This window comes from Aplidium turbinatum, chromosome 7 (assembly GCF_918807975.1).
Source record: "Aplidium turbinatum chromosome 7, kaAplTurb1.1, whole genome shotgun sequence".
In the NCBI taxonomy this organism is placed as follows: domain Eukaryota; kingdom Metazoa; phylum Chordata; class Ascidiacea; order Aplousobranchia; family Polyclinidae; genus Aplidium; species Aplidium turbinatum.
This window is the reverse complement of record NC_137478.1, coordinates 23,334,197-23,361,445: the sequence shown is the minus strand read 5'-3', so window position 1 is coordinate 23,361,445 and position 27,249 is coordinate 23,334,197. Positions and strand designations below refer to the sequence as shown.

The 27,249-nt window shown below is 37.1% G+C and overlaps 1 protein-coding gene across 1 annotated transcript; it reads left to right on the top strand.

The window, feature by feature from the left end:
• The first annotated feature begins 60 nt into the window (after positions 1-60).
• On the top strand, positions 61-18,276 carry LOC145774529 (beta-scruin-like). The gene is made up of 8 exons (XM_082585789.1): positions 61-188; positions 1,392-1,494; positions 3,550-3,632; positions 3,933-4,113; positions 6,878-7,021; positions 12,722-12,877; positions 15,793-15,934; positions 16,270-18,276. Exons 1-8 carry the CDS (start codon positions 114-116, stop codon positions 16,370-16,372), a joined length of 987 nt encoding a protein of 328 aa, XP_082441915.1. The 5' UTR covers positions 61-113; the 3' UTR covers positions 16,373-18,276.
• Positions 18,277-27,249: the final 8,973 nt, after the last annotated feature.

Genomic DNA, 27,249 nt, shown 5'->3' with positions numbered 1-27,249 from the left:
ATGAAGTGCAATAATAATAAATTGATGTCGTCATTCAGGTATCTTCGGAAGAAAATGTTTTTCATGCGCTCATAAGTTGGGTCAAACATGACGTCGCCACACGTAAGAAGCTCATGGTTAAACTTTTCAGTTTTGTTAAACTTGGAAAATTATCCTGGAATTTCTTGCAAAATGTTGCATTGAAAGAGGTAAATCTGACAAATATTATACAATTTATGAATCACTAAACTGGCATGGTTGTGCTAGGAAAAACGATGAAGTAAATATCATCAAAACAGTGCTGCCCAAAGCCCATTCACTATTGTCACATATGTGATTATTTTGAAAGTATGTAGAAGATAGCATAATGTACTATATACCTGTGCAAACATTACGTCTAAATAAGATTCTTCAACAATAAGTGAGAAGAATTACAAGAAGTATTACATTCAGCTCACCAAAGCGATGAGAAACATAACACGAGTTATTGCAATAACAAGAAGTTTGAATACAACGTTACAAAACAATAAACTAACGTACTGATGTAATCAATATAAACTAAGCAAAAGTGGCTCCACTCCAGCATACGGCTTCTGTTGTGGAGAAGGACTCGAGTATTTTTATCTGCAATCAATATCCTAAAGTTAAAACATCTGTACAACTTTGAAATTGCTAAATTTATGGCTCAGTTTAGTTTTAATTCATTGCCCGGCACTTTTCAAAACTGCCTTAAAAATGCAACGAAATTTAGAATCTTACTACTGGAAACTCCACCAACCTAGATTATTATTTATTATTGATACATAACCACTAAATTGTAACGGTCTATAAAATACTCTGGCCCAGAAATTCGGAATAATATACCAGTTGAAATTCGCAAATCCTCTTCGCAACTTTTAACACGTACAGTATTAGGCAAACGCCTAATTACTAATCAGACTTGCAATTGTAAGATAGTCTATGTTGGGCTACCTAAATTTTTAATTTCTTATCATCTTGGACAGCTTCACCATTATTTATTTATTTGTTTCAATTAGCCAATTATACTTATCATTGATGAGTTTAAGGGTGGGTGAGACTTGAAGCTTGACTTGAACACCTTGAATGGAAACTTCGCAGCATTCCGTTGATTTGATGTTACTATTCTTTTCTTTTTTTAATTGTGATCTTTCCAACAGTTTTAATTTATATACAATGTGTTTTGATATATCGTAAATCTTTTTTTTTCAGCCGCCAATAAACATCTATCTTATCAATCTTTTGTTAACTTTTGTGCCGAAATTCAATTCAAAAATAGTTAGATTTGAATTTATGAAACCGATGTTACAACAAACAACAACTATCTGATAAATAATGAAATATTGACAGTAAACTTGCGTTTAAATTTGCTAAATTTCCTTTCAATTCATCAGGAATTGATTACGACTTCATTGGAATGTACAAATATTTTACTTCTATCTGCAATTCCACGTGCTGCTGCAACTGAAGTTCTTCCCGCTCCTTCAACAAAGGAAGGTTTGGACAGTTTTTTAGTTTAAAATTTTTGTACTGCATGTAAGAGTTGTTCATTGAGTCACAATGTCCCACAGCGTTTATGACCAAAGTTTGTGTCGCATTATTGATGAAAGTTATTCATAGCGGAGTCAAACGATTCAGATCGTTTGTTTATTGACGTCACTAATCAAAGGTTTTGTTAGGAAAATATACGAGGAGTAATTTTTTCTACTTTTTATTAACAACTTCGAACATTGATCCAGTGCAAATTGAGGAAAGCTGCTGAATAATAACAAATTTCCAGAAATGCGAACGTTTGCCAAGAGAACCATGCTTGTTTACCAATAGTCTTGAACCAAATTTGATCTGGGTTTTGAAATCAAGACGTCAGTTTCGTCTTTCACATTAACATCGCTGTGTTTTACAAAAACTCTGGACATTTCAATCGTGGACGACGCTATGCTATTGTAGCGACGTCCACGTTTCAATTTATAACGGAAAAGCAGATAACTGACATTTTAACTCACCACATCCGGTGATATGTAACTTTTATAAAATACTTAAACCTGCAACTTGCATATTGCTTTTTGTACGTAATTGACACATCACATAACACAATGTTACTATGCTATTATCAGAGTGACTGATCAAGTTGTCTCATCGGCGTTTCTAAGGCATAGTGATAAACCAGAATTGTGCAGCGATATACTGAAAAATGCGCAGTGATAAAATAATCGTGTTTTGGACGAATAATAAGCAACGCACTAAAACCACAAAGCAGATTTTTATTATGTTGGCACTTTCATTTTTCTTTTAAAAAACCAATCAGTGTAAAATAAAGTTCGTTTGAAGTTGTCTGATCTATGACGTAGTAATGTCAGTCTGGGTGTTTATCAGGTCATTTAAGCAGTGACAGTGGCGTACGCAGGATTTTCTGAAAGTGGAGGGCCATTCAATTTTTTTTTGAATGAAAACGAATTAAAAAACGTCCACTTGCTAATAACTGCCACTAAGTCATATTGTGTGAGATTAGTAGGTGGTAGGTGATAAATCAACATTTTTGAAGGTGTACTGCCCAATGGCGCCTTCAGCGTACGCCACTTGCAGTGAACATGAGTATTCACAGTAAGACATGAGACCACTTGCAGGCAACCGCTAGTACGTCAAACTATCAGCGACTGCTCGTACATCAACATGAATATGCCATCGATTTCTGAATACAACACAAGATCTGCTATTTTGAGGTCGATTGACGATAAAGATCGCAAAGTAAAAAACGCCAAAAGCAGGGAAGCAAGAGTGGTTTGCAAACATTTTTAACTATTACTATTATAACAATGACAAAAGGGCGCTTTCAAAGGAAACAAAAACAATTCAATGCAAATTTTGAGAAAGTTAATTTCCTCATTCCTGCATAACATAATATACAATGTACATTGACATGACATCGGTCTATTGATAACTAACCTACAGTTGTCTTGCCACAAACCTCTTTTATGTTTTTCAAAGTTGTTCTTAATGTGACATCACATCAAAAGCGGTTTTAATTAAACCAATCAAGCGCTTTGACTGGCTTCAAAAAAATTTTAAGTATTTTTTAATATTTTTCATCTGTTCAACTTTTACTTATCAAAATGCAACTTGATTGGTTATTATCGCCTCTCTTCAGTTTTCCCCAAAAAACTTGGATTTTGCACAGTAGCCTAAATGAAACTGTGATGTATAACAAGCAAAGCCAAGAGCGAGGTAACCGGAAAAGCCGCTTTTGCTTGAGCTTGCAATTTTGTAGTTTTCATGCCACATGGTATTATGTAACTGTTTTCTTAGAAAATGTGCAATGATAAAAATTCGTTAGAATTCGGTATGCAAGAACGGACTTGCAATCTCGCATGTAATGAGAAGTCGTATACCACCAGTTGATAATGTGAGAATGAAAGTCTTTAACTTTCCATCTCCGTTCAAGCTTGGGAGTTCTTGCAGTGTACTTACTGTAAAAATCATATGGACACGCTGATTGTTATTAAATATTTTATATTTTTAAATATTTTAAACGTGTTTCTTTTTTGTTTGTTTCAGAATCGAGGAATCAATTTCTTGCGTTTCATCAAAAGAATGTGTGGAAGTATGACGTAAGAAAGAAAGAAGCAACTGACTTCCTGGTAAAACATTAAAGCTTTTCGGTTTATTGCTACTGGGATGAGTGCATTTATTCTTTGATGGTGTGCGCTCGAAACAAAAACTATTCTTGTACTATGAGTGGTGAGCTCCAAGTTGTTAATATTTAAATGATTTTTGTTTGTGATATCTTGCTCTTCAGCAAACACATCACATGCAGTTGCAATGATTGCACTCGACGTTTCACAATTATTGATGTGAAATTATGTCGAACATTCAAGCAAGTCTTGTGAAATCGTGACGTTGTTGATCTTACGCATTCTTAACAATTTATGTTTCTTCAGAACACAAACTTTGAACATGGGTTGGGATCAGCTGTTAGTTATAAAAGTGAAGTTTTTGTTATCGGTGGAAATGAAACTAAAGTGATTGAAAGATTCAAGTTAAATGATGAAGAATCTGGTTGGACTCAACTTGCTTCGACAAATGTTGTGAGATTTGGAGCTGCTTCTGTAGTTTGCAATGGTAAGAATCCACTAAAGTTTAAATTCAAATTAAGTTGGTTGCAGAACAAGCAGATAAACTCATGTTTGTGACAAAAGTGATGAATATTAACAACGATGAGCGCCGAGTGCGCATGTGACACGCACCACATAAGTTTGGTCTGAAGTGCCACATCCTCGCTAATGTTTCATCTTCATTTCACTCGATCAACAATTTTTTATACAAATTTCACTATCAAGCGTTTATGTTTTATAGGTTGATGTTTGATGAGATTACTTTGGTTTGTTTGGAAGTTTGGTCCGGAATGCCACATGCTCGCCAATGTTTGTGTTTAATTTTACTCACTCAACAATTTCAATATCGTTGATTTAATTTTTCAAGTTGATGTTTGATGATTTTTTTTCACTGATAACGACATTAGCGTGATAGCCACTTTTTCATATCTCGTTCGATTTTATTTTTTAAACAAGTTAGGCCTAAATTTGACTTTACGAAATTAGCACAACTTTAAAAGTTATTATTTTTGCGCACTTTTTGAATAACATGCTTTCAAACAAAGTTTTGAAATGGTTTTCAAAATTTGTTGCCTTTTGCATTTTTCGCATGAAAGTTTCTCTACATCAAAATCATCACTTTTATTATATATTAATGTTACAAAAGGTTCATCAAAATCTATTTAATGTAGTGATTGCGAATCTTTTCACCTAATAACAGAAAAGAAGGCTGAGTGGTATCACGAAAAGCTAAAGCAATAAAGGGCGTTGACTTTCTCAACGGTTTTCACCAACCTATTTTATTTTTTGCAGAGATGCTAATCAAATTATGACGTCACGACCTGGTAAACTCTGTAATAACATAAATTGACATTGCAGGCTATTTAGCTTTCAGAACAATGTTATATGTGCTAGCAACGCTGGCTTGGTGGTGCAGTGAATAGAATGCCCACCTCTTGATCGGTAGACGTGAGTTCTATACCTTGTCAGGTCGTGTCTGAGACGTTTTAAAATTAGCACTAAACTTTGTTCTTGCTTAGCACTAAACATTGAAGAAGTGGATTCGGTGTAACAATGTACCCGCCCGTACGGCTGCGATGGCAAAGCGCTGAGCACAACGCATAGGATCCAATACGCATATTAATGTATCAACAATAAAGTACAGAGTTTTATATGTCTATGTCACTTCATGTTAATAAGTGATAATAAACCCAAAAAGATAAAATAGATTTGTAAAACATTCTGCAAATCAATAAACTCGGTATCCAGGTTAGTGACGTAAAAATTATCTGAACGATTGTAACGAGTATCATCATCGTGGTCGTCTCCATCTTGCCTCCTATTATAGGTTTTGTCTTCCTTTAATGGTGACGTATTAGAATGGATGTGGATGTCAGATGTAACATTGAAAGCCCATCATTCTGTGGTAAAATTAACGTAACCAGAAGTCACATTGTGTAGAGCTGGAATGGGCAACTTGCACCTCGCGGATGAACAAGATGTTTTTTAAGTTTTTGTGGAATCTTTCTTCTTTTTCCAGCCATTTTCCCCAAATACGTTTCATTATTTTGGAACGTTTGTTTGCGCAATTATCTGTTTAAACACAATAACATTCTATGCACATCTCACTAACTTTTATTTGAACATTCACATGTCTGTTTAGTGGAGTACGGAGAAAGTTTTGATAGGAATCAGTTTGAAATAAAAAAGTTTTTCCTGAGGCTAAGTGAAAGTATTCTAACCTACTTTTACCCAGCAGACACAAAAGTAGGTCTGTGATAGGTCACGAAAGGTAGTTCTGTAATTGTACTGATCATCAAGGCTCCAAGATGTCAAGTCAGCCTCACCAACATTACGATTTTTGGTTTATAATTTGTAAATATATTGGTTTAGTATGAAACGCAATGTATTCCACAGATGCAATCTGCTTTCAACAAATATCGCACGCGGTGTTTGGTTGCTCTTCACTGTGGAGTACGAAAACAATATTTTCATGGGACTTGCAATGAAATTCCATCTAATGTTCATAGCTAAAGAGTAGTTTGAATACTTGTTGTAGAGGTTAACTTTTAGTCTGCTGGAGAAAAATTTAGGTCCAATATAACTAGTCCACGTGTTGAAAATGTTGCTTGTTCCTGTAATAGAGGGCGACGTAGTATATTTAAATTTAAATTTTGTTTACTTTTTTTACAAAAAACTCCTTTCTATTCCTGATTTTTCTCCTCTAAATATCTTCTGTTGGAGAAGTATATAATAAGCATAATCTATAATATAGATTAATAATATCTAGTTTTTTTCTTGTCGTCCATTTTTATTTTTGAAAAACCTTGTGCCATCCCTCATTTTCCTCTATCAGGAAATCTTTTCTAGAGAAGTAGCAAGCATAATCTACATATACTCACACGTAGTGTTGAATAAGTGTATGAATATTGAATAACTTTCCGGTTACCAAGGTGTCCACTTAACTCAGTGAGTTTTTCGTTCCTACCTACTTCCAGAAAATCTTCAAGATTCTTTTTTTTAATTCTTTGAATCAATAAGAATAGCAACATAAATTATAGATTTGTTTCTGATTGTTAAGTAATACAAAATAAGGAGATTTTAATTATGCTTTAATTCCAGCATTTACACATAACAAAGTTTGTTCGCATTGTTCAATATAAAATTTGTTCTCTTTTTGGCAATACTAGTAAAAATGATTAAATCTATTTATTTAAGTTTCTGTTAATTATTTAATCTATTATTCTAAACAAAATTACCATTGAAGAGAACCATTGTTTATACATGAACAGATTCCATCTTCACTGTTGGTGGCAGGAAAGATGGTTTCACTGGTTTGTCTTCATGTGAAAGTTACAACATTGTTGAAGACAAATGGTATAACAGCGTTCATATGAATGAAGGTCGTTGTGGTCATGCTTTGGCTTCCACTGGAGGTTTGAACTTTGTTGAAAAATTAAATAAGTCAAATCAATGTGTTGTGATGAAGTAATTTATAGATGGTGTCAACACTGTTATACAGTAAAACTCATTCATCAAATTTATAAGTAAATATATTACGATCTTACAGTAATTCATTACATTATAATTTCATTGGTTTTACTAACAATTTTTTATTCTATTGAGAACAACATTATGATCACAATCCCATACGATTCATGGTGGGATTGATCAATCTCATCAAATCGAATGTTTTCCAATTGTAATTATTGCACAGTTAGTCGACTGTTGTGTCGCACTCGCCATTATTGCACAATATTCAAGTCCTTTCGTCGTTTAATCTTTTGCCTCGACATAATTACGTTCAAGACGATAGATCAGTTGCAGTTCAAAAAAACAAGTAAACGTAATTATCGTCGTCATCAATTTTCGCCAAATAATTCTCTTTATTTCGTTCTTAGATGCTAATTATACTGCTTAACAAGTTTCAATGGACTTTGCAGAAATTAGGTTTAAGAGATAATTTTAGAATCTTGATATTAAAAACTTATGTCCGATGTTTTCTATGCGTTTGAAACCATACGCACAAGAATCTCTGAACGCTCAACGCTCCAAAAATTAACATGCTTTGAATGATATATCGCCATTTCATTAAAAATTAAATAAATAACACAAAATGAGATAATTGATAACTTCCCTGTGCTCCTTTCTTTGTTCATTATAATCATCTTATTGGTTATCGACTACGTGTCTGAGAGGTGAGAGCGCTTGCACGATGCTGGTGACGTCGGTTCGACACCTATCCATGGTACCTTGGCACACATAATGACATGCTTGAAGGTGGACACGAAGATTGGCTTCCTTGTCTTCACGTCCACTTAATCTAAATCTTCAATGACAGAGCATAATTTTGGATTTCAAGAAAATATAGAAACAAATAACTTAGTCTGAAAAAGCACCAGCTGGAAATGTTCAGAATGAACTGCAACAGTTTTGGAAACCCAATGGATGTGTAGAAACTAATGTCCATTGAATCAAATATTGATTTTGATATTGTTCTGAGTCTCAAAAGTTTTTGTGGACTTGAAAAGAAAAATCTCATTGTGTGAAGTGCTGTGGGTTGTAGCCTTCTATAAGCAGGAATAAGAGGTTAGATTACACATTATTCTATCGGTATAAGATCTTTATTGGGGACAACGATAATAACAAATAAGAACTCATATCATATTTTCGAACGTAATTTGTACATGACACCATAATACTTGAACGATTTTAATGCCTTCTGAACGGCCAATCAAAAATTTGCTAATGTTTTTGAGATATTGTATTGCTTATGAAAATTATTTCCTGAAAACTAAACCTTTATACCTTACGCTTTTTTGAAGTCGTCACTCAGTTTGCTTTTTTAAAAATATATTTTAGCTTTAATGGTAATTTTAATCAATATTGTTCCAAAGTGAGTTTCATTATTCTTTGTTATTGAAGCAAACTGTGAAAGTGTATATTAATGTATGTGTTGTGAGAAATAAAATGCATGCGTAATTTGCATGCATTTGCTTAATTCGCTCTTAAACTGTCACTTTTGTGGTTGAAACCAATTGTTTTCACGTCATACATGCCTTAAGTAAGACGCTGCGAACGTCCCAGCCCCATGGTTTTGCTACTGTTTCTATGTATTTGCAATGTTCTCATGAGTTCTTCAGTGCAACCAATTGGGAATCAAAAGTATGTACCGTATCTTAACTTTGTTTTGAATTAAACCTTTTTGTGAAGGAATTCGATTCGTTTTGACCCGACAAAGTTTGTTTCAAGCAGTCCCAGTGGAATGTGCATGCATATGAAGAATAGCCTAATGAACAACATGAAACACACAAAAAGTTGAAACTGAGAAAAAACTTTTCAGTTTATACCATGCATCTTACATTCTGTGTATCCAACTCACTACACGTAATGAGACATGAGATAGAAGCTACCTTAGCAAAATGATGGTCTTCCAGTGCAACACACTGTTTGTAGTGAAAAAAATCGTTGAAGTAAAACCCAAGAAAAAAATGGATGCAAAATGTTTGCACGTTTGTTCATCCGGAAGTTAACTTTTCAATGCTTTTGTCAACATTATCCACTTTGCTCCAACTTACTTTGCAACAAATATTGGGTCTGTTCTTATTTGATTTCCTTTTTCAATAAAATTAAAATAATTTGTGAGCTAAGCATTCCAAGCAAATCGTGAATATTCTGTAAAATCCATATCTTAAAATAATATTGCATGCAGCAATTGTTATTTCTAAATTTTGTATTGAATTATTTGAGCTTATCAGGGCTGTGTGGAGTCGAAAGGTGTGTGATGTATCTGGAGTCGGAATCGTTGGAAAAATCACGATTCCGACTCTGGCTTGATATAAAACGAGGAACAATAGCACGTTTGTTGGTTGTGTTATTTTTGTGTCACCGATTGTTACAGTTTTCTGTTTAAGTTAATTTCTTTGTCTCAATGATTGTTCTTTTGACTTAGTGGGAAGTACAGTAGCTTATGTTTGCTCGAAATGACGTTTATTTACAATGAAAACGAAATTTTTGGCAATTTAATTTGAAACAAAATCAAGACAAAATCTTTTGCGTCAAATTAATGTAAGTGAATTATTTTTGAGATGTTTCGTATGTGACAGTTTTATGCTTAACCCTTAACATACCAAGCCTAGCTCACCAACGTCGTTTACCAAGGTGGGGTCCTCCAAGGACCCCATCGTTTCTATTGCTTAAAGTATACAGTATATACAAAGTCATCAATAATTAACGTTATAACTTCAAACAAATGTATTTAACGAATGGTAGATAATAATTGAGTAATAAACATATAATATTATTGTCAAATAATTAAATATTTAGGAAAAACAAGTTTTACTCAATGAGTCAGCCATTTGCGTCGATAACAAGTCGGAGATGCTTCGAAAAGGACCTGCAAGAGTTATGAATAACTTTTTGGGTATTTTAGCTCATTAGTTTTTCAGATTATCCTTCACTGCTTCCAAACTTTGGTGGTATTTAGTCGAAACCCTGCTCTCCAGGTAAGACCAGATGCCAAAGTCTAGGGGGTTCAGGTTTGTGGATAAAGGAGGCCATTCTTCCTTGGAAATGCAAAACGGAAAATTGGCTGAGCCAGTTTTGCGTTCTCTCACAATACACACAATCAGTATACCGGCACACCAAAGCACAAGCCAATTTGTAGTCTACTTTCTTCATCCTTGATTACAGTTTATACAGCTAATGTAACAAAGGAAGATTGCCGAAATTGTAAGTAAAGCAGATGCCATTTTTATGACACTGTAACAAACCCCTGTTGTTACCCCAAGTGTTATAAAAACTAAAATTTTAGTCTTAGCATCACATATAGTATAACACATGTGTTTCTACAAATTACTTAGACAAAGGATCTTATTCATAAACGCACAGTTCATCCACTGTCATCTTCACATTCTTTTGCACTTGTCACAGTTGGGTGGTGACTCGGTGCTGTTCGCAAACGAAACGTTTGCATTTGGAGCATATCATGTTAACTTTTCTATCGTTGTTTCAAGGACATTGAAAACATCTTCCTCTCTTCCGTCACTGGCTGCCTTGACGTTGAGGATATATTTGAAGCTTCAGTGTTTCGACCTACAGAAACTCCTATAACTGCAATAGCTCTAACGATGTAAAGCTGAAAACCAGATGGATTACATGCTCTGCGCAAGACATTAGGTTTCGTTAATTCTTTGCCTAACTCCATCAAGAAATATAATCCTCGATTAGATTTTCTACTGTTCCAGTCTCTGTTTATGAACACCCAAGTGATATAGGAATTCAGGGCTCCAATGTCAAGCACGTTCATAAAAAGTCGGAAAGGCCATCTTGACATTCGTCTGGCACAAGAATATTCACTCACCAACTTGTCTGCATCATCCACTCCGCCTTTTGTGCGTTATATTCAAGTATCATGTTGGGTTTCTTGTGATCTTCATTAGACAGTGAATTATCAAGATGCTGAGAAGATAGTAAACGAACCGTCTTGTTTTTTTAGGCACATAGCTTACAACTGACAGTTCATCTGAAAAGATAAAGTTTGACGATAAAACATATCGTCCCTTCGCAACTTCCATAACTGAAGGAATATCTGACTTTTTTGCTCAGTGTTCCTGTCTTGGTGATATTTTTCTGGAGGAAAAATTCTGCAGTTGGCACTGATATAAAAAAAATATCTGTGGTAACACTTCTTCTAGTTGCAAACAGTGATTTCATCATGTCACACAGTACACACAACCAGACGTCCTTGATTTTTCTCAGGTGCACTCCCAGGAAGTTTTCCAGTATAGACTTGGAGATTCTACAGGCGAGTGGTTTTCACGTCTTCAGCTGCCCACACTTTAATTCCATATCTTGCTGGTTTTGACTTCATATACTCTCTCATTGGACATTTCCCTCGGAAAGAGACTAATTGTTCATCTACCGTTACTTCTTCAAATGGCTTATAGAGTTTTTTGCAGTTTTCTATAAATCCATTCAAATTTCGCGAAAAGCTGCAAGTTTAGCATTTTCTTTTCTTTGACTACGTGTTGATTTGTCATCAAATTCTCAATCTCTGGCAAAATGTAAGGACATTTTTCGCGTGAAGTTAACTGGTTAACATTCAGCATTTGTAACGTAATATACCAAGGGGGGTCCCATCAGGACCCCAGGTAACGTTATGCTGTTTTTTGCATATGTTTCAAATAATTTTTTAATTTTTGTTGCACTGTACCGAACTTGATTAAATTTATGACACATACAAAGATGATGAGAAAAATTGTTGCTATAGGTAAGGCGGGAGATAAAAAAATTCACCTCTGGGGTCCCTACGAGACCCCGCTTGGTATGTTAAAGGTTAAACATATGTAGCCACTCTCTTACAAGTTTTATGTGTCTTTTGTATAAAATTAAATAACGATTTCTGGTAGTTAAGCGACGAAATACCAAAAACATCATTAAACCAATCACTCTACAAATTTAGCTTTGAATTTGAAAAAGTGCCAGGTTTGTACATTATATTGGACTTAGCCGCACAGTTAGAAATTGAGAATTTGTATATTTTCGTTCGACTTCACAGTTTGATTTTTATCAAATCGATTTTTATGCAAAAATAACTCAATCCTAGATTGACCTATGGAGCTATTTTTGTTGTTTAATGTATGTAATGATGTTCGCCAGGTTTCATCATGGGAACGGCGACATACGCATGCAGATGCTGTCACTGATAGTTGTTGAGTTTGACATTTTCGCTAGATTGCCATATTTGTGTCGTCATAAAATATGGCGCTATACTGCTTTTAAAACAGTAGCCTATAAGGATGTGTTACAAATTCTTTATTACTTAATTGTGTATGTACAATCACAATTGTTGCTCATCAAAAGATGTTGAAGTTACAATACTACCGTAATAGCGTAACAACGTTTTACATAACTTTCAGCAAAACTAAATTGTTTGTTGCACGTAATTTTGATTTATATTTATGTTAAGAAGAGAAAATATTTTTTCAAACTCAAGAACTTTTGGAAAGTAAATATTTAATGTCCAATTTCTGAGTTTGCTAAATGAACAGGATGTAGTTGCTGGTGTGCAGCACTCCTGTAGTCGTCGCATCTTCCATCATTATTATTATTGACAAAACAACAATCTCCAACAGGGTTGATATACGCTGTCGGTGGTTGCAACAGAGGGATGTTGAACACAGTGGAATGCATGGATCCACGAGAAGGTTGGTGGAGAGGAATTCCGTCGATGAAAGTTGAAAGATTTGGTTTATCTGCAGTTGTTTTGAACGATCAAGTCTATGCAATGGGTAGGATCGGTTGTATTATTATTATATCAACGTTTGTTGCCATGTTTATATTGATCTGTTTGTAACAACCAGGACATTTAAAATGTGAAGTTTTGCTGAGCAGCTCAAAATAATTAATAGAAAATACGCAACTAAGTTCCAGGCGAGCATGAGAAAAGCTTTCAAAGTTGACAAATAAAAAAGTTAATGTAAAATTATAAAATATTTAACGAGCTTTTTTTCTCAATTTTTGAGGTTTGACTTTATTAACCATTTCGTTGGCGTGGTATCTGGATCGTTTGTTTATACAGGCTTGGGTTCCATGACAAGCGAAATAATTATCAAAAGTATTAAAACAAACCAAATCCGGTACTCACAATCCTTATTCGTGGCGTTCAGAACAGCGCAGTTTGGAGTAAGTTAACACATGATTACGTCACAAGGCCAGTCCAGCGCTTAGAGTATGGCGTGTACACTACAGCGCTTTGAGAAGCTATGTGAACAAAGGATGACAAAGCATAGATTGGCGACACCCTACGTCTAACCAGGCACGATAACAACTGTAACTTGACTCAGTGCTACTCAACCACTGGGTTGCGACCTACATGTGGACGGTCTTTGAATGTCAATGGTCAAACTAACATGGATCAATTTGACAGAAATCTCACAAAGTCCCAAAAATTCGAAGGTTTGCAAGTTTTGCTGTTTAGTTTTGCAAAAGTTTCAACAAGTTCTATTGATCACGAGCAACCTGCTGCATTGCATTAACTTCTCCTCTGCTTTGAAAAGTTTTGAAACAAACCATTGCCAATGTGACGACTGTCATTGTGACGTCACAAGGCTACACGGGTACATGGCCTTCCATGTTTCGTTAGTTTATGATTAGGCTGCAACTGTTAAGTATTTTCTTATAAAACTGCTTGACACAAAAAGTCATGAACAGCTAAATATAAGTTTTTTGCTTCAAACTTCCAGTTTAGTGATTTACATTGTGGCACCTTATGACAGAGGAGATATTGTCAGATCATTATTTGAAAAAAAAATCCTTGAATTTATAAAGAATTGGTGGTAACTTCAATAAGAACATGCAGTAATGCTTTAAAAATAAAATCTGACATTAAATTCCAGCAGCTAACTTAAATCTTCAACTTAATGCAAACGGAAATATTCGCTTTGTCGTTGCCAGGTACACAGGAAATTGTAGTGCGTCCACCATTATGAACAGCTCGAAGCTTCTAAGATCACTTTCTACATTAACGAGTGTATCTGATTTTTTCGTATCTAACGGGATGAATACTTATTGAATGTTTCGGTCCAAAAATAAAACATCGACTTTCGCCACCAATACATGATTTGCTAGAAGGTCGCCATTACAGAAAACGTTCCCATCATAATCGATCTTACCACGTTTTGAATATTCAACTGGTTTGTAAGCTTCACTTCGGGAAACGGAATGTTGGAAAATTGAAATTGCATCAAGTATTCACCTTAGAGGCTGTTTTACAGAAGTTGTTTATCTATCAACAGTGAAATAACCTCAACAGAATTCTGCAGATTGTAACAAATCAATAAAACAAGTGAACCAGACTTCAGCAGCATACTCTGTTGTACGTTTTGGCTGCACACAAATGTATGCAGCAAAAACGTTTATATTTCTGTCAAAACAGTGTCTTTGTGGAAACCTTAAAGATTTCAGAAAGAAGTGATGAACGGAATCAGAGAGACTCATGTAATTTAGTATTTCAAACGCAATGTTTAGATCAGCATCTTTTATTTTATATTCTGCTACGCGTGATAAGCCATCAAATGTGACCATTTACTGCAGCTGTTCTTTCTCAACAAACTGATTTGAAACTATTTTCTGTGGAATTTTTATTCCTTTTTTTTTTGACCGAGTCAAACTGTAAAAATCTGACTGCAAAACGTGTTTGTGGAATCCGACGAAACTTAATGGCATAGCATTCCTTAGCATCATCATTTAGTTTTTTCATGACTTTGGTATCAGTCTTTGAATTGCAAATATCATCGACATTGCTAATAAACTTATATAATCTGTTGATTTTTAGAAAACCACTTGTTGTCACTGTCATCTTGCATTACAAAATGATGAAGAGTCACTTATTTTATCTTCTGTTTCAGCCCCAAGTTGTTCATTTGTAACATGAGCAATTGAGCATTTTTGTTCGTGGAACCACTACAAAACAATGTAGAAAACTAGTTTTTAATAGCCTGGCATTCTTCGGGTGTAAAACTGAGATGACTGACGACAGAAAAAAATGTTATATTTACTGTATGTTAAAATAAAACGGAAAAAAATTGAAAATGCGGTACCAAATAATCGTTATAACACAATAATAAATAACCAAAATAAGGCAATAAATGTAATCACGGTGCATGATATCGAAGGTGCTGAAGCAAAAAAGTGGATTGATATTTAGCGCAATCTGCATAAACACAAAATTCAGGTAAAACACGCTCGCGGCATCCCCGGCTGAACAAATGTCAACCCTAGGTGTCACTATAACGCAGATTCAAGATGATTGCGATATCTCACCACTTATGATTTCTAAATGTTTCCATTGCATGACGTCACTTATTGAGCCTTTGCATAAAATGTAGTAATGTGTTTTTTAAATGATATTTTTGCTTATTTTGCTACAAATTGCTATGAATGTTCGTCCTTGTGAGATGAAGCAAAATTTTGCTATTTTTGCAACTCATTTAACATCGTTCACTCAATAAGCCAATGCAGATGCTATGACAGTTTGTTCATCATCTTGGCTGGTACACTTTGCGTCCATTTAGTCTCACTTGAGTTGATTATTTTGTGTAAACCTTGCAGTAAAACAAATCTGCACTGTTTCAACGAGGCAGCTGAGGTTACCAGGATATTTACACAATTCGTAAATATTAACTTGGAAATCTTGTTTCAACAGGAGGATATTACAATGGAATACTGTCTTCAGTTGAACGATTCGATCCACGGAAGCAAGCATGGTCCGATGTTGCTGATATGAACGTTGCAAGATATAACCACGGTTCATGCGTCATAGACGTGATGGTGCATGTCGCTGGAGGGTGAGTGGTTGTTTGTCGACGTCATCAATGCATAGAAAGCATGAATAAGTTGAATTAATGGAGTCTACCATCCTGTGAATAGAAACATGATTCTAATAACTTAATATGAGATCATTACAATTTATTGAAACATAGTTTGGTTAAATCTGTCCATCGCTGATGTAAAATTTCAAGTTTTAGTCCATTTTGTTTTTAATATTTTAAATTTGCGATATTCAACTGTTGCAAACGACAGAGTTGATTTGACTGAGTTAATTCAATCAGTTTTGAACAATGTTTTGTCTTTCAATTTTACTGCTTCGTGTTGTAATTTTTTATTCGATCATAATTTACAGAGGAACCGACGCTATAGAAACTTATGATGCAGCGAAGAATACGTGGGAAGTAGTTGGAAATGTTGAAGAAATTAAAGACGCACAATTCATTGTAGCGATATAGTTGCGATGAACTAATCGGGTCATCACATCGATGACTTTTCAATGTTTTGTTGCATTTTGGAAATTCAAAATCTTTTACTTTCCTTTTAATAAAAGCAGATTTGTTTGTCTCGCTTTATGTTTGTCGCATTTTCTTGTGTTTAAAACAGCAAACAATTTATTTTGTATTTTATTTTGTTGTTGAATCATCGTTTCAAAACGATAAAAGAGCGTACGCCAATATGTGGAAATTAAACTAATTTTTCAGAAAATTCTTTTTTTCAGTTTTCAGAGCTGTCAACAAAGAACGATGTTTTTTGTGTTTTCAACGTTGTTTTATATCAATGCAGAGTAAGCCAGAAGTAGTCGTCATTTTCGTTGATCTCATCACGCATTGTTTTGTTGTTAACCCCTGACCAGCCCTGGCGAAGAGAGAACATGCGAGCGATTTTCTGTTCTAACCATAGTTCTAACATGCTCAACCAACTCGTGAAAGTTCGAAGTCTCCTTTGACAATAAGTGACATAATTATTATTCGATTGGCCTGTGCAGGTGTTGTAACTAAACCTTTGATTGAATTGTCATTGCTTTGTATTATAATCCCATTTCCATTGTTTTACCAATCGAATATTTTTACCGTATTAGCTAGAGTGCCCCTAAAATTTAACTCATAAATTACGTAATTACTTCGCTGTACTGCATTTTGTTGTGTTACATTTCTCAAAACATTTGAATCCAGGCAGAGATTACAGCAAAACAGTTCGATTTGAAATCTCATATTCGTCGTTTATAGCCCTATAATAAATAGCCCAAAGCTTCTATCCAAAATCTAAATATCCAATGGTACTTGTGGATAGTTGCTTACCTACCGTTAAGACAAGGAAACACTGCATGAATAAATCCATCTCACAATGCTCTAAGATGAATGGTTGGCTCAAACTGAGGCACTAGAGTGGTCATCTAGGCCAGGGGTTCTTAAACTCTTTTTTAACGCGGATCCCTTAAAAAACATTTGGTTTGCTTGGACCCCCTTTGTGGCCTAATCCGAGAAACTTTTTTTAATCAGCATGAATTGGACAATTAACGCAATTACATTGAATTGGTAACAAAATTTATTTTTATTAAATTGAAGAAATAGCAAATGCACATTGTTTTTCAATATCTTCGATTTAATTTCATTAATGTGAAGGATGCTGCTGTTTGTCTTCAATTCAATTCATACAAGAACATGAAATTGTGGCTTCATCTTTGATTGGGCAACACGCATGTCATCCTTTGCATCCAACCGGTTTCGACTGTTCATTTTGATAGTTACCAAGGGTGAAAATCCTGACTCACATAAATATGTAGTAGCAAGGACATTTCTTAGAAGTAAGGACAATTAATTTTTCAAAGATGCTGCTCTTTAAAATAAGGAAAAATCTTAGAAATAAGGACGGTATGGCAACCCTGCCTATAGGCTACTCGGTCGGTAGCCACTTTAACAAGTCGAAATTCTGCCACTAAAAATGACTAGAATGAAACCGCCAACCAATCATAAGCTACGGTTTAAGTGAAGTAAAAAATAGCGAAAAGAAGATGAAAGAAAGCAAATTAAGTGATGGATTGTTTGTCAGCTGGTTGGCTTAGGGGTTAGGGCTAGAAAGTAGTCATTTCATTGACGCGGGTTCGATTCCCACCACTGCTATTGCTCTTTTTCTTCTGTAATTACCAAATAAAGTTCAAAATAAGCATTAACTCTCGGGATGAGTGCTAGAAGGGTCACAATTGGACGGTAGCCTCTTACAACATGTTCTGATTGGTTGGCGGTTGCATTGTAATCATTCGCAGTGGCAGAATTTCGACTTGTTAAAGTGGCTACCTACTCGGTCATGAGTACTAAGTAGTGGTGTTAATAAAGTACCGGTAGTAGTGGTTAATAAACGAGTGACTGATTATATCATCGAAAATATTGGACACAAATACATTCTGAATGTATGTTTCATGTAAATGAAATTTACTTGTTTCGCGTAATTGCTGAGGCTGAAGGAAAAGCAAGTGTCCAAGTGCAATGTTAGAAGGGGCACTATTCAACAAACTTAAAAGTGGATTACAAATTGGGGCTTAGACAATCTCATCATCAGGAAGTGATGTCCAAAGCTGCTCACCACCTCAGAAGCAAAATTGAATGGTTTTCAGATTAAAAACGCTCAAGAATTTCTGACAACAGTTTTCAAAGTGACCAAATGTGTCTGTTGGTTTGGGCTTGTCGACTGTTTATGGATGTTCCAGCCAACTTGAAGCATTTGCTTGGCTACAAACAAGAACATTTAAGTCAATCACGTTGGGTGACAACGGCAAATGGGTACCTTAGAATGCTGCTTTTCAACCCATAATCTCACGTTTGCTGAGAAGAGCAAATTACCACGTTTAGTTTCCAACATCGGTTCTGTTCATGTCCCGTCTTTTATTATGATCCATCTCAATCCTTTAGCTCTTTTCCGGACTTTGTTTTAGAAAGATTTCCTGCAAGCTTTTGAAGTTATTGATTCCACATTCGTGACTGTAGTATGGCGTTACTATCTGGATCACCCAAAAAGCAGGCTCTTTCCGCCAAATGTTGCCATATGCATATATTCAGACATTCTACCTCTCTCTAAAAATGTGCTGACAAACCTTACTTCACTACCTAGTGAGGTATAAGCATCGAAAATTTGCTGCAAAAAAGAGTCCAAGCTTCTTCTTCGCCACTTCAGGGGTTGAGGGGCTCTGCCTTTTACCACCCTTGGGTAAAGTGGCGGCGACGCGGTCTAGATGTTTGGGCAAGTGTGAAGCAGTCATTGAATTGATTTGTCATCCAGTTTACGCACACCATTTGGCACAGTTACAGATGGTGTGGTCTGCGGTTTGTTTCTCCTGCCATATTCTCAGATCGCGCCATCCCCCATTTGTGCATGTTGTAAAGTAGATCCCTGTGGAATATGTGGCAAGAGAGTGATGAGAAATTCAATGCAATGCAAGGAATGTGGAAAGTGGGTACATTAGGGTGTTTCATTTTTGAAATTCAAAATGCCTGGGGTCCCATCTGGTGGTATTTGGGGAAAAAAGTTTACACCCCAATTTTTTTTCAATTATGACGTCATATTGAGGTGGTCCACGAGGTTTGAAATTTTTGGGCCTCAAAATCTCGAAATTTGGGCATATCTCCGGAACCACACATCATAGATCGACAAAATTAGTATCAAAATGCGCAGAAGGGTCGGTTTCCTATACCTGATGTAGATAATATTAAGGTCTATCTGCTTGAGAAAAAAAGTTATTTCAAAAAATCTGATTTTCGGTCTATTTTCTCCTGATGAACAGAGATCAGGTGATCAAGACAATAAGTTTTTCTGTATTTTTCCACTCTTGGAAGCTGTTATTGCGTAGTAATAGTTGGTGTTAAGGTTTCAGTACTGGGCTTGTCTAGTCTTGCTATCTGGTTAAGCAAAGCCCAATCTTGCATTGCTCCTGGACCCTTCTCGGCGCCGTCCACAAAAGAAATGACGTGGGAAAGATATATTTCGTTTATGTGGGACATACATTTAAGGGTATGAATATCATGACCAACTTCATCATTAAAATAACTGACCAGTCGAGTATTGACTCCGGACTCTTTTCCTGTATTGAGAGCAGTCGTGTCAGCCATGACTGAATATACTTGGGATAGGTGAACTCTGCAAGCCTCCTGGATGATGGTGTCAAAAATCAGTGCTGCAGTGACCGACACACTTTTGGGAAAATATTTAACAGCAAGCACGCTTTCGTGCTTCATGCCATTATCATCAACAAGTTGACCCAAGAAAACGTATCGATCTATTTTATCGACAACGCACCCATCATAACATAACTGCATGGCAGAAGCTGAGTTGAGAAGGTTCTCACTTTCCATCAGAGATTTTTCTCTTGTTTTTTGTCGTTGGCGGTATAGCCTACTGTCGAAGGTGCTGCAGCTATTTGATCTTTTCCAAGAACCGACCTCATAAGATCTGACTGTTGGCGTACCGAAGTCATCCTACGATCAGCAAGTAAACAACTTCTATCATTTATTGAAAAAGAATGTACTTTCTTGTACACTTTTCCCCCAATAGCTGGTTTCAGAGGCTCGTATTCCCTATCATCTTCCCAATTCATATCCCCATCAGAGTCGCTTTCGCTACTGTGTAGACATCTAACTGCTTCATTTCTTTTTCTCTGTTTCAAACATAGTAATGCCGATGCTTTGGCAGATTGTATGCCAGAAGTGCTCGGTTGTTCAACTTCACTGCTCGTTTCCCACCTCCTTTTATGATTTTCCCGTTCTAAAGCCTTTTCTACATGGTTGACATCTACGCCACCGATAAACATTTTTCAATCTTTTTGCTGATCTTTCAAGAAAGCGATTTCTTTCTCCTGAACTCGGTTTTCGAGTTCACAGCTGCAAGAGAGTTTCTTTTGAAAAACAACCAGATTTTCGGAGATCGAACACTTCACTTACATGCACATATATCGAACAAGTTCTGTAACCATTCTTGATTAACCTCATTACCTCTGCGTTTCATTTCTTTCTTTCTTGCTGTATTGCACTTCTCTATCACGTCTTTTAACTTGGCTTCAATTCTCTGTTTGCTAAGCACTAGAAGACCAGTTTTGTTCCATATGCCAACTACATCTTTTAGCAGTTCATCTTTCAAATCTTTGAAATAGAGTACCGTATTTTCTTCAAAAACTTGGGATTAGTTTCGGCTACCGTACTCTCTTCCTCAAGTAAAAATAGTGATGATTATATCTGAATTAAGGGGAAGCACATTTTTCTCCGATTCCTTGAAGTTTTGCATCGACTTACTAATACTTGGCCTTAATGCCATAATGACACTTAATCAAAATCTAAAGCAGGTGAGCAACATACCTCTTCCTCAACGGTTACATTATAATATCCTCGACGAGGAATAGCCATCATCATCATTATAATAGTAATACCTTCAATTATTACCCTTTCGTTTCTTGCAAAACGAACAAGGACTATTATTACGCAATAGCAGCTTTCAAGAGTGGAAAAATACAGAAAAACTTATTATCTTGATCACCTGATCTCTGTTCATCAGGAGAAAATAGACCGAAAATCAGATTTTTTGAAATAACTTTTTTTCTCAAGCAGATAGACCTTAATATTCTCTACATCAGGTATAGAAAACCGACCCTTCTGCGCATTTTGATACTAATTTTGTCGATCTATGATGTGTGGTTTCGGAGATACGCCCAAATTTCGAGACTTTGAGGCCCAAAAATTTCAAACCTCGTGGACCACCTCAATATGACGTCATAATTGAAAAAAATTTTGAGTGTAAACTTTTTTCCCCAAATACCACCAGATGGGACCCCAGGCATTTTGAATTTCAAAAATGGTGAAAAAATGAAACACCCTAGATGCAAGATGTGCTAATGTCAAGAGAGCCGCAACAAGATTGGCGAAGTGTTTTGTTTGTGGGAAATGCAGTAAAGGAAGGAATGAAGTGGAAGGCCATGATGATGAGTTCTGCCATGGCATCGAAACAGTGACAGACTTCTGTTATCTGGGTGATCGGATAAATGGAAGTAGTGGATGTGAAGCAGCGGTGACAACAAGGGCAAGATTGGGCTGGGCAAAGTTCAGGGAATGTGGGGAAATGTTGCATGGCAGAAAATTTTCACTAAGGATGAAAGGAAAAGTATATCGGAGCTGTGTGCGGCCTGCAATGCTATATGGTAGCGAGACATGGGTATTGAGAAAGAGTGTTTGTTTATCTTTATCCTGCATTGCGGGAAAGCGGACTTGAGCGCTATGCATCGGTGTACGCCTTTCGACATACACCTGACCCACGCTGCAGCCGACGGCAATGTCTGTTTTCTGGTTGTCTACTTTACTTATGACTTAAATTTGGTACTACCCATTACTCGAACTCGATCACTAGGTAGAGGCAATTATCGTAAAGTTTCTTGCCCAGAGAAACAACAGCAAGTGCGGGTGGCTGGAGTCGAACATGCAGGCTCTCGACTGCGAGCCCAACGCGCTAACCACTCGGCCACGGCTGCCAAACAGGATTGCCAGAGTGAACTGGCAATCCTGAGAAGAACGGAAAGGTCAATGGTGAGAGCAATGTGTGGGGTGAAAACGAGAAGGGAAAAAAGGACTGAAGAATTGTTGGATATGCTAGAGATGAGAGAAACCATAGACCAACTGGCAAGGGCAAATGGAGTAAGATGGTATGGACATGTGATAAGGAGGGAGGAAGGAAGTTTTCTTAGAAAGGCACTAGATCTAAAGGTGGATGGGAAGAGGAAACGCGGTCGTCCAAGAAGAACGTGGAAACAACAAGTGAAGGATGAGTTTAAAAAAGTTGGACTGGAGGAGGAAGATGCAAGGGACAGGGTGAAATGGAGAAAAGGGATTAAGACAATTGCCGCGCGGAAACAATCGGCCACCCCCACTAGTGGGGAACAAACCGACGATGGATTATGATGATGATGTAGCGGAATAGTCCGACGCCAGTACGCAAGTGGTTGAGCCGCACCCATGCCTTCCGGTTGGGTGGGCGCTGGTGTCGGAAATGAAACTTTGAAGTCTTCAGGAGTTCTTCCACTCCGAGCTCCATTGGTGATCCGCAGTGATGGATTGGTCTTCAGCGGTTTTCATCAGTTGTACGGCACGTAGCCTACAAATAGGTGTCTCGATTTTAGTCTCTGAGGTTGCACGCTCACAGACTCGTAGAGACTTGAGTAGAGCAAGTGGTTGGGGTTTGTAGTTCCTCATGATGTTGCTTATTTGTTTTGTTTTTTCACCAGTCATGACTGAATCCCTGTTCCTGCAGCTGCGTTTGTATACCTCTAGCATGCGAGCATTGTAGGCTACATATTGAATTTAAGTAAATAGAAATTAAGTGTATGACTCTTGATTTGCGCAGACACGCCAATGTCAACTGCTCTGTTTAATTGCTCTGTGTCAGCAGCATATGCTGAAAAGTTTACACGTAAGAGACACTGTGCGACAGGAGATGACGGCATTCTATACCAAGCCAATCCTGAAAGAAACTTCATTGTTTTGTAAAATTCGATGCACACTTGTACTCTATGCCATAGCACATAAGGTTTGTGGCTCTCTATAACTTGATATCATTGTGGTTACTGGAAAGCGTTTTGCTTCTGTAAAACTGGGCACAAAATATGAGAAAAAGGAGACTTTTAGAATTAAAATTTTTTCCGTTGCAGATAGGCTAGTAAAATGTATTAAGTGCAGATAGGAAGTTGGCCATTCCGCCAAAGTTGACACCTTACTCTCCTTCCCTTACTAAGATATCGCACACTTTCTGCAAATTTTCCCGCGGTGCAATTTTTCATTTGGGAGGCTGCGCACTAGGGTGTTTCAAAATTTCACCACTTTTAAATTTCAAAACGAGTACCTTTTTTTCTGATGGAGTTTTGGCCGCTGATTACGAATCTGGCATTATTTTTTCATTATGACGTCATCTTGAGGGTGCCCCACGCGATTTTTCGCGTTTTTTCAATATCTCGAAAACTACTTGGGCTAGACGTATGGAATTTGTATCAAATGATGCAGAATATACAATTTCCCATCTCTACTTAAGAGTGTTTAAAGTCGTATCTGCTTCAGAAAAAAAGTAATTTGAGAAAAACACTTTTTTATTGTTTTTATATCCATATCGATAATCTTCGAGCTATATGACAATTACAATTGTGATTTTCGATCGAACTGTCGAACGAACTGTCGTGAAAGAAAGTGAAACTGGTAAAAACCGGATAAATTGCATGTGCCGGATAACCAGACATCATTCAAAATTCGATTTATTGAATGGTAGATTCTTGTTGAGACTCTTGTTTAAAACCAGTTACCGAAACGGAGGCCTTTCAAAAAAGTACAAAAGTATACACAGCGAATTACTGAGCGGAGAAAAGTCTGCTGCGGTCAAAAAACGTCTTCAGCGCGTCAAATGGCGACTGCAAAACGTACAAAGTAACGTTGTTCGCGAAGGGTGTTGGCCAGAAGCATTCCACAATGATAGCAAAGAATGGACACGTTTCTTAGGAAAAACACCCGGAGTTTGTAAGTCAATGGCGTGATTGCAGCAAGTATTGACGGACACAGCTGCTCCACTGTCACAGATCGACGATTACATTGTTCTACTGTGGGGGTTGAGGCGCCTGTTGCCCGGCATACGCGTTCTGGTAGTTGGCGTAGTAGTTCTGATACTGCGCTGCCACAGCTGCTGCACGGCCGCCTGCTGCTGGTAGTATTGAGCCCACTGCTGGCTGTAATCGGGTTGCTGAAAAAAAGAAAATGAGATAACTTGACGACTGAAAAAAAAGGCTCAGTTTCGATTGTTCGAAGCTATTTAAAACACTTGCTGCTTTTGGTGACGTTTCAATCTACGTCCAGTTTAAAATTAACGTGGTGATGGTAACGAAAATCACGTTGAAACAGAAAGAGTTGATTCAACATAAAAAGCCTATACTCCGAAAAAAGGCTTCACTTGTGATTGTTGTTGTTGATAGCTCTGCTGGTAGCCTACTGCTGCGTCATGGGGCTGTTGGCGGTTTGCGACGAGAACTGAGCAGCTTGTTGCTGGTACGCCTGGTGTTGGTAGCTGGCTCCCCCGCTCGAGTTCTAAAAGAACATTGTACTGCGATTAAAACACTGTTGAAATGACACTTTTAATCACAGCAAAAAGAGCTTGCGTTTAAAATTATTTGTTTTCTGGAGATTGCACTTGCTTGATGTACTTCTCTGGTGAAGTGATCGGCTTTTTAAAACACAATTTCCGGGAAAATTTAGGCTTAAAACCGACCCAACGTGACTCACAATGCTCGTTCCAATGAACAAAATCAAACAGTACTCACCATGCTCCCACCACGGTTTTGACCCATGTTGCTTCCACCAGAACCGCCACGACTCTGATTGCGGCCCTGGTTGTAGTTTGAGCGGTTGCCTTGCTGGCTGTTCTGCTGGTAGCTGTTGCGGCTTCCTTGGTTGCGGCTGCAGTTAAGCGGATTTTTTTTAACAAGTTGATTCCTTTTCAAGATCCTTAACAAGTCGAGCTAGCATAATCCTTCTTTGTTACATTGACTGAACGTTTAAAGATGTTGAATCGATGTATAACAAGCGAATGTTTTATTTTGTATTAAGTGCTTTTCTGTTCGAGAGAATCTTAGTCTATTTCTTAATTTTAAGCGGTGGTTTTGTACTCAGAAATTAAGGAATGGAAATGAGAACATGATTTGAAAGACTGATTTGCTGACTGCTGGGTAACAGGAAAGCATTAGAATAAAACAATGACACTGGTCGGTTTTAGTTACTTGTTTCCGGAGCTTCTGTTTTGATTGTTGTAGCCGCCGGATCGATTTCCGCCGCCGTAACTCCCGCAGTTTCCACCTTGAAAGCCTCCGCGACCTCTACCTAAGTTGCGGTTCAGTGGCCAGTTTCCTGCCGGATGCAAAATATGTTAGTCGCGTGGTGGCGCTGGTAAGCCACGGCTAACTGCAAGTTCTCTCAACTTTGTGAAACTGTTTAAAAAATTAGGAAGAACAACATCTCGCAATTTCTTCGTCTTGAATACTCATTGAATTACTTTTTGTTTTTGAGTGGTTGAATAACGTTATTAAAATTAAATGAAAGTCATGTATTAAAATGTAGACGCAGCATGAAGTGAAATCACAGCTCATTTCACTGCAAAGGGATCTTTCAAAAGTATTTAAAGATATTTAAAATATAATATCGCAATGCATTTACTTGCAGCATCATAAGGATACAACTTTTATGATAGAACTCGGCCAGCACAAGTTAATAATCGTACACAGCAAAGGTGTTGTTCACAAATTGACCGCACTGGACCAAAGTAAAAAATTGGTTGAAACACAACGAAAGAAATTTTTATTGCGGTTTGCCTCAAGATGATTAGAACGTACAGAAAACACTAGATTTGTTGGGTATAGAAATTAAAAATTTCCATATAATTCATAAAATGTCCTCAAAACAAAGCCCTATTTTATTATCGTTACATTATCATCGGCCCCCAGAAAACCATAAACACGTTGCAAATTTATTACAAATATATTAAACAACCCAAACAGTCACTTAACTGAATAGACCCGCACCCGATCTGGACCAGATAAAGTGGTTGTTTGGAAAGAACACGAGTCCCAGCAAATGGTCTTTCTTGAACGAGACGGATGAGTTTGGTAATTTTCAACGAGCTTTTCAATATTGGGAAACATTTTGGTCAAGCATAGCCTAATCGTAAATCGCACTGTTTGCTGGTGGATGACGTGACGCGACAGTTTATCGAACGACAATTTATCGAACAACAGTTCATCGAACGACAGTTTATCGAAAGACAGTTTATCGAACGACAATTCATCGAAACGACAATTCATCAAACTGACTGTTTATCGAAACGACAGTTCATCGAACGATAGTTCATCGAACGACAGTTTATCGAACGACGAAGCACATATGCAATGGAATACTCAGGGGTTAGGGGTTAAGGGTTAGGGGTTAGGGGCTAAGGGCTAGGGGTTAGGGGTTAAGGGTTAGGGGTTAGGGGTTAGGGGTTAGGGTTAGGGTTAGGAGTTAGGGTTAGGGTTAGTGGCTAGGGGGTTAGGATTAGGGGTTAGGAGTTAGGGGTTAGGGTTAGGGGTTAGGGTTAGGGGTTAGGGTTAGTAGTTAGTGGTTAGTGGTTAGGGGTTAGGGTTAGGGGTTAGGGTTAGGGGTTAGGGTTAGGGGTTAGGCGTTAGGGTTAGGGGTTAGGGGTTAGTGGTTAGGGGTTAGTGGTTAGTGGTTACTGGTTAGGGGTTAGGGTTAGGTTAGGGGTTAGGTTTTCGATAAACTGTCGTTCGATAAATTGTCGTTCG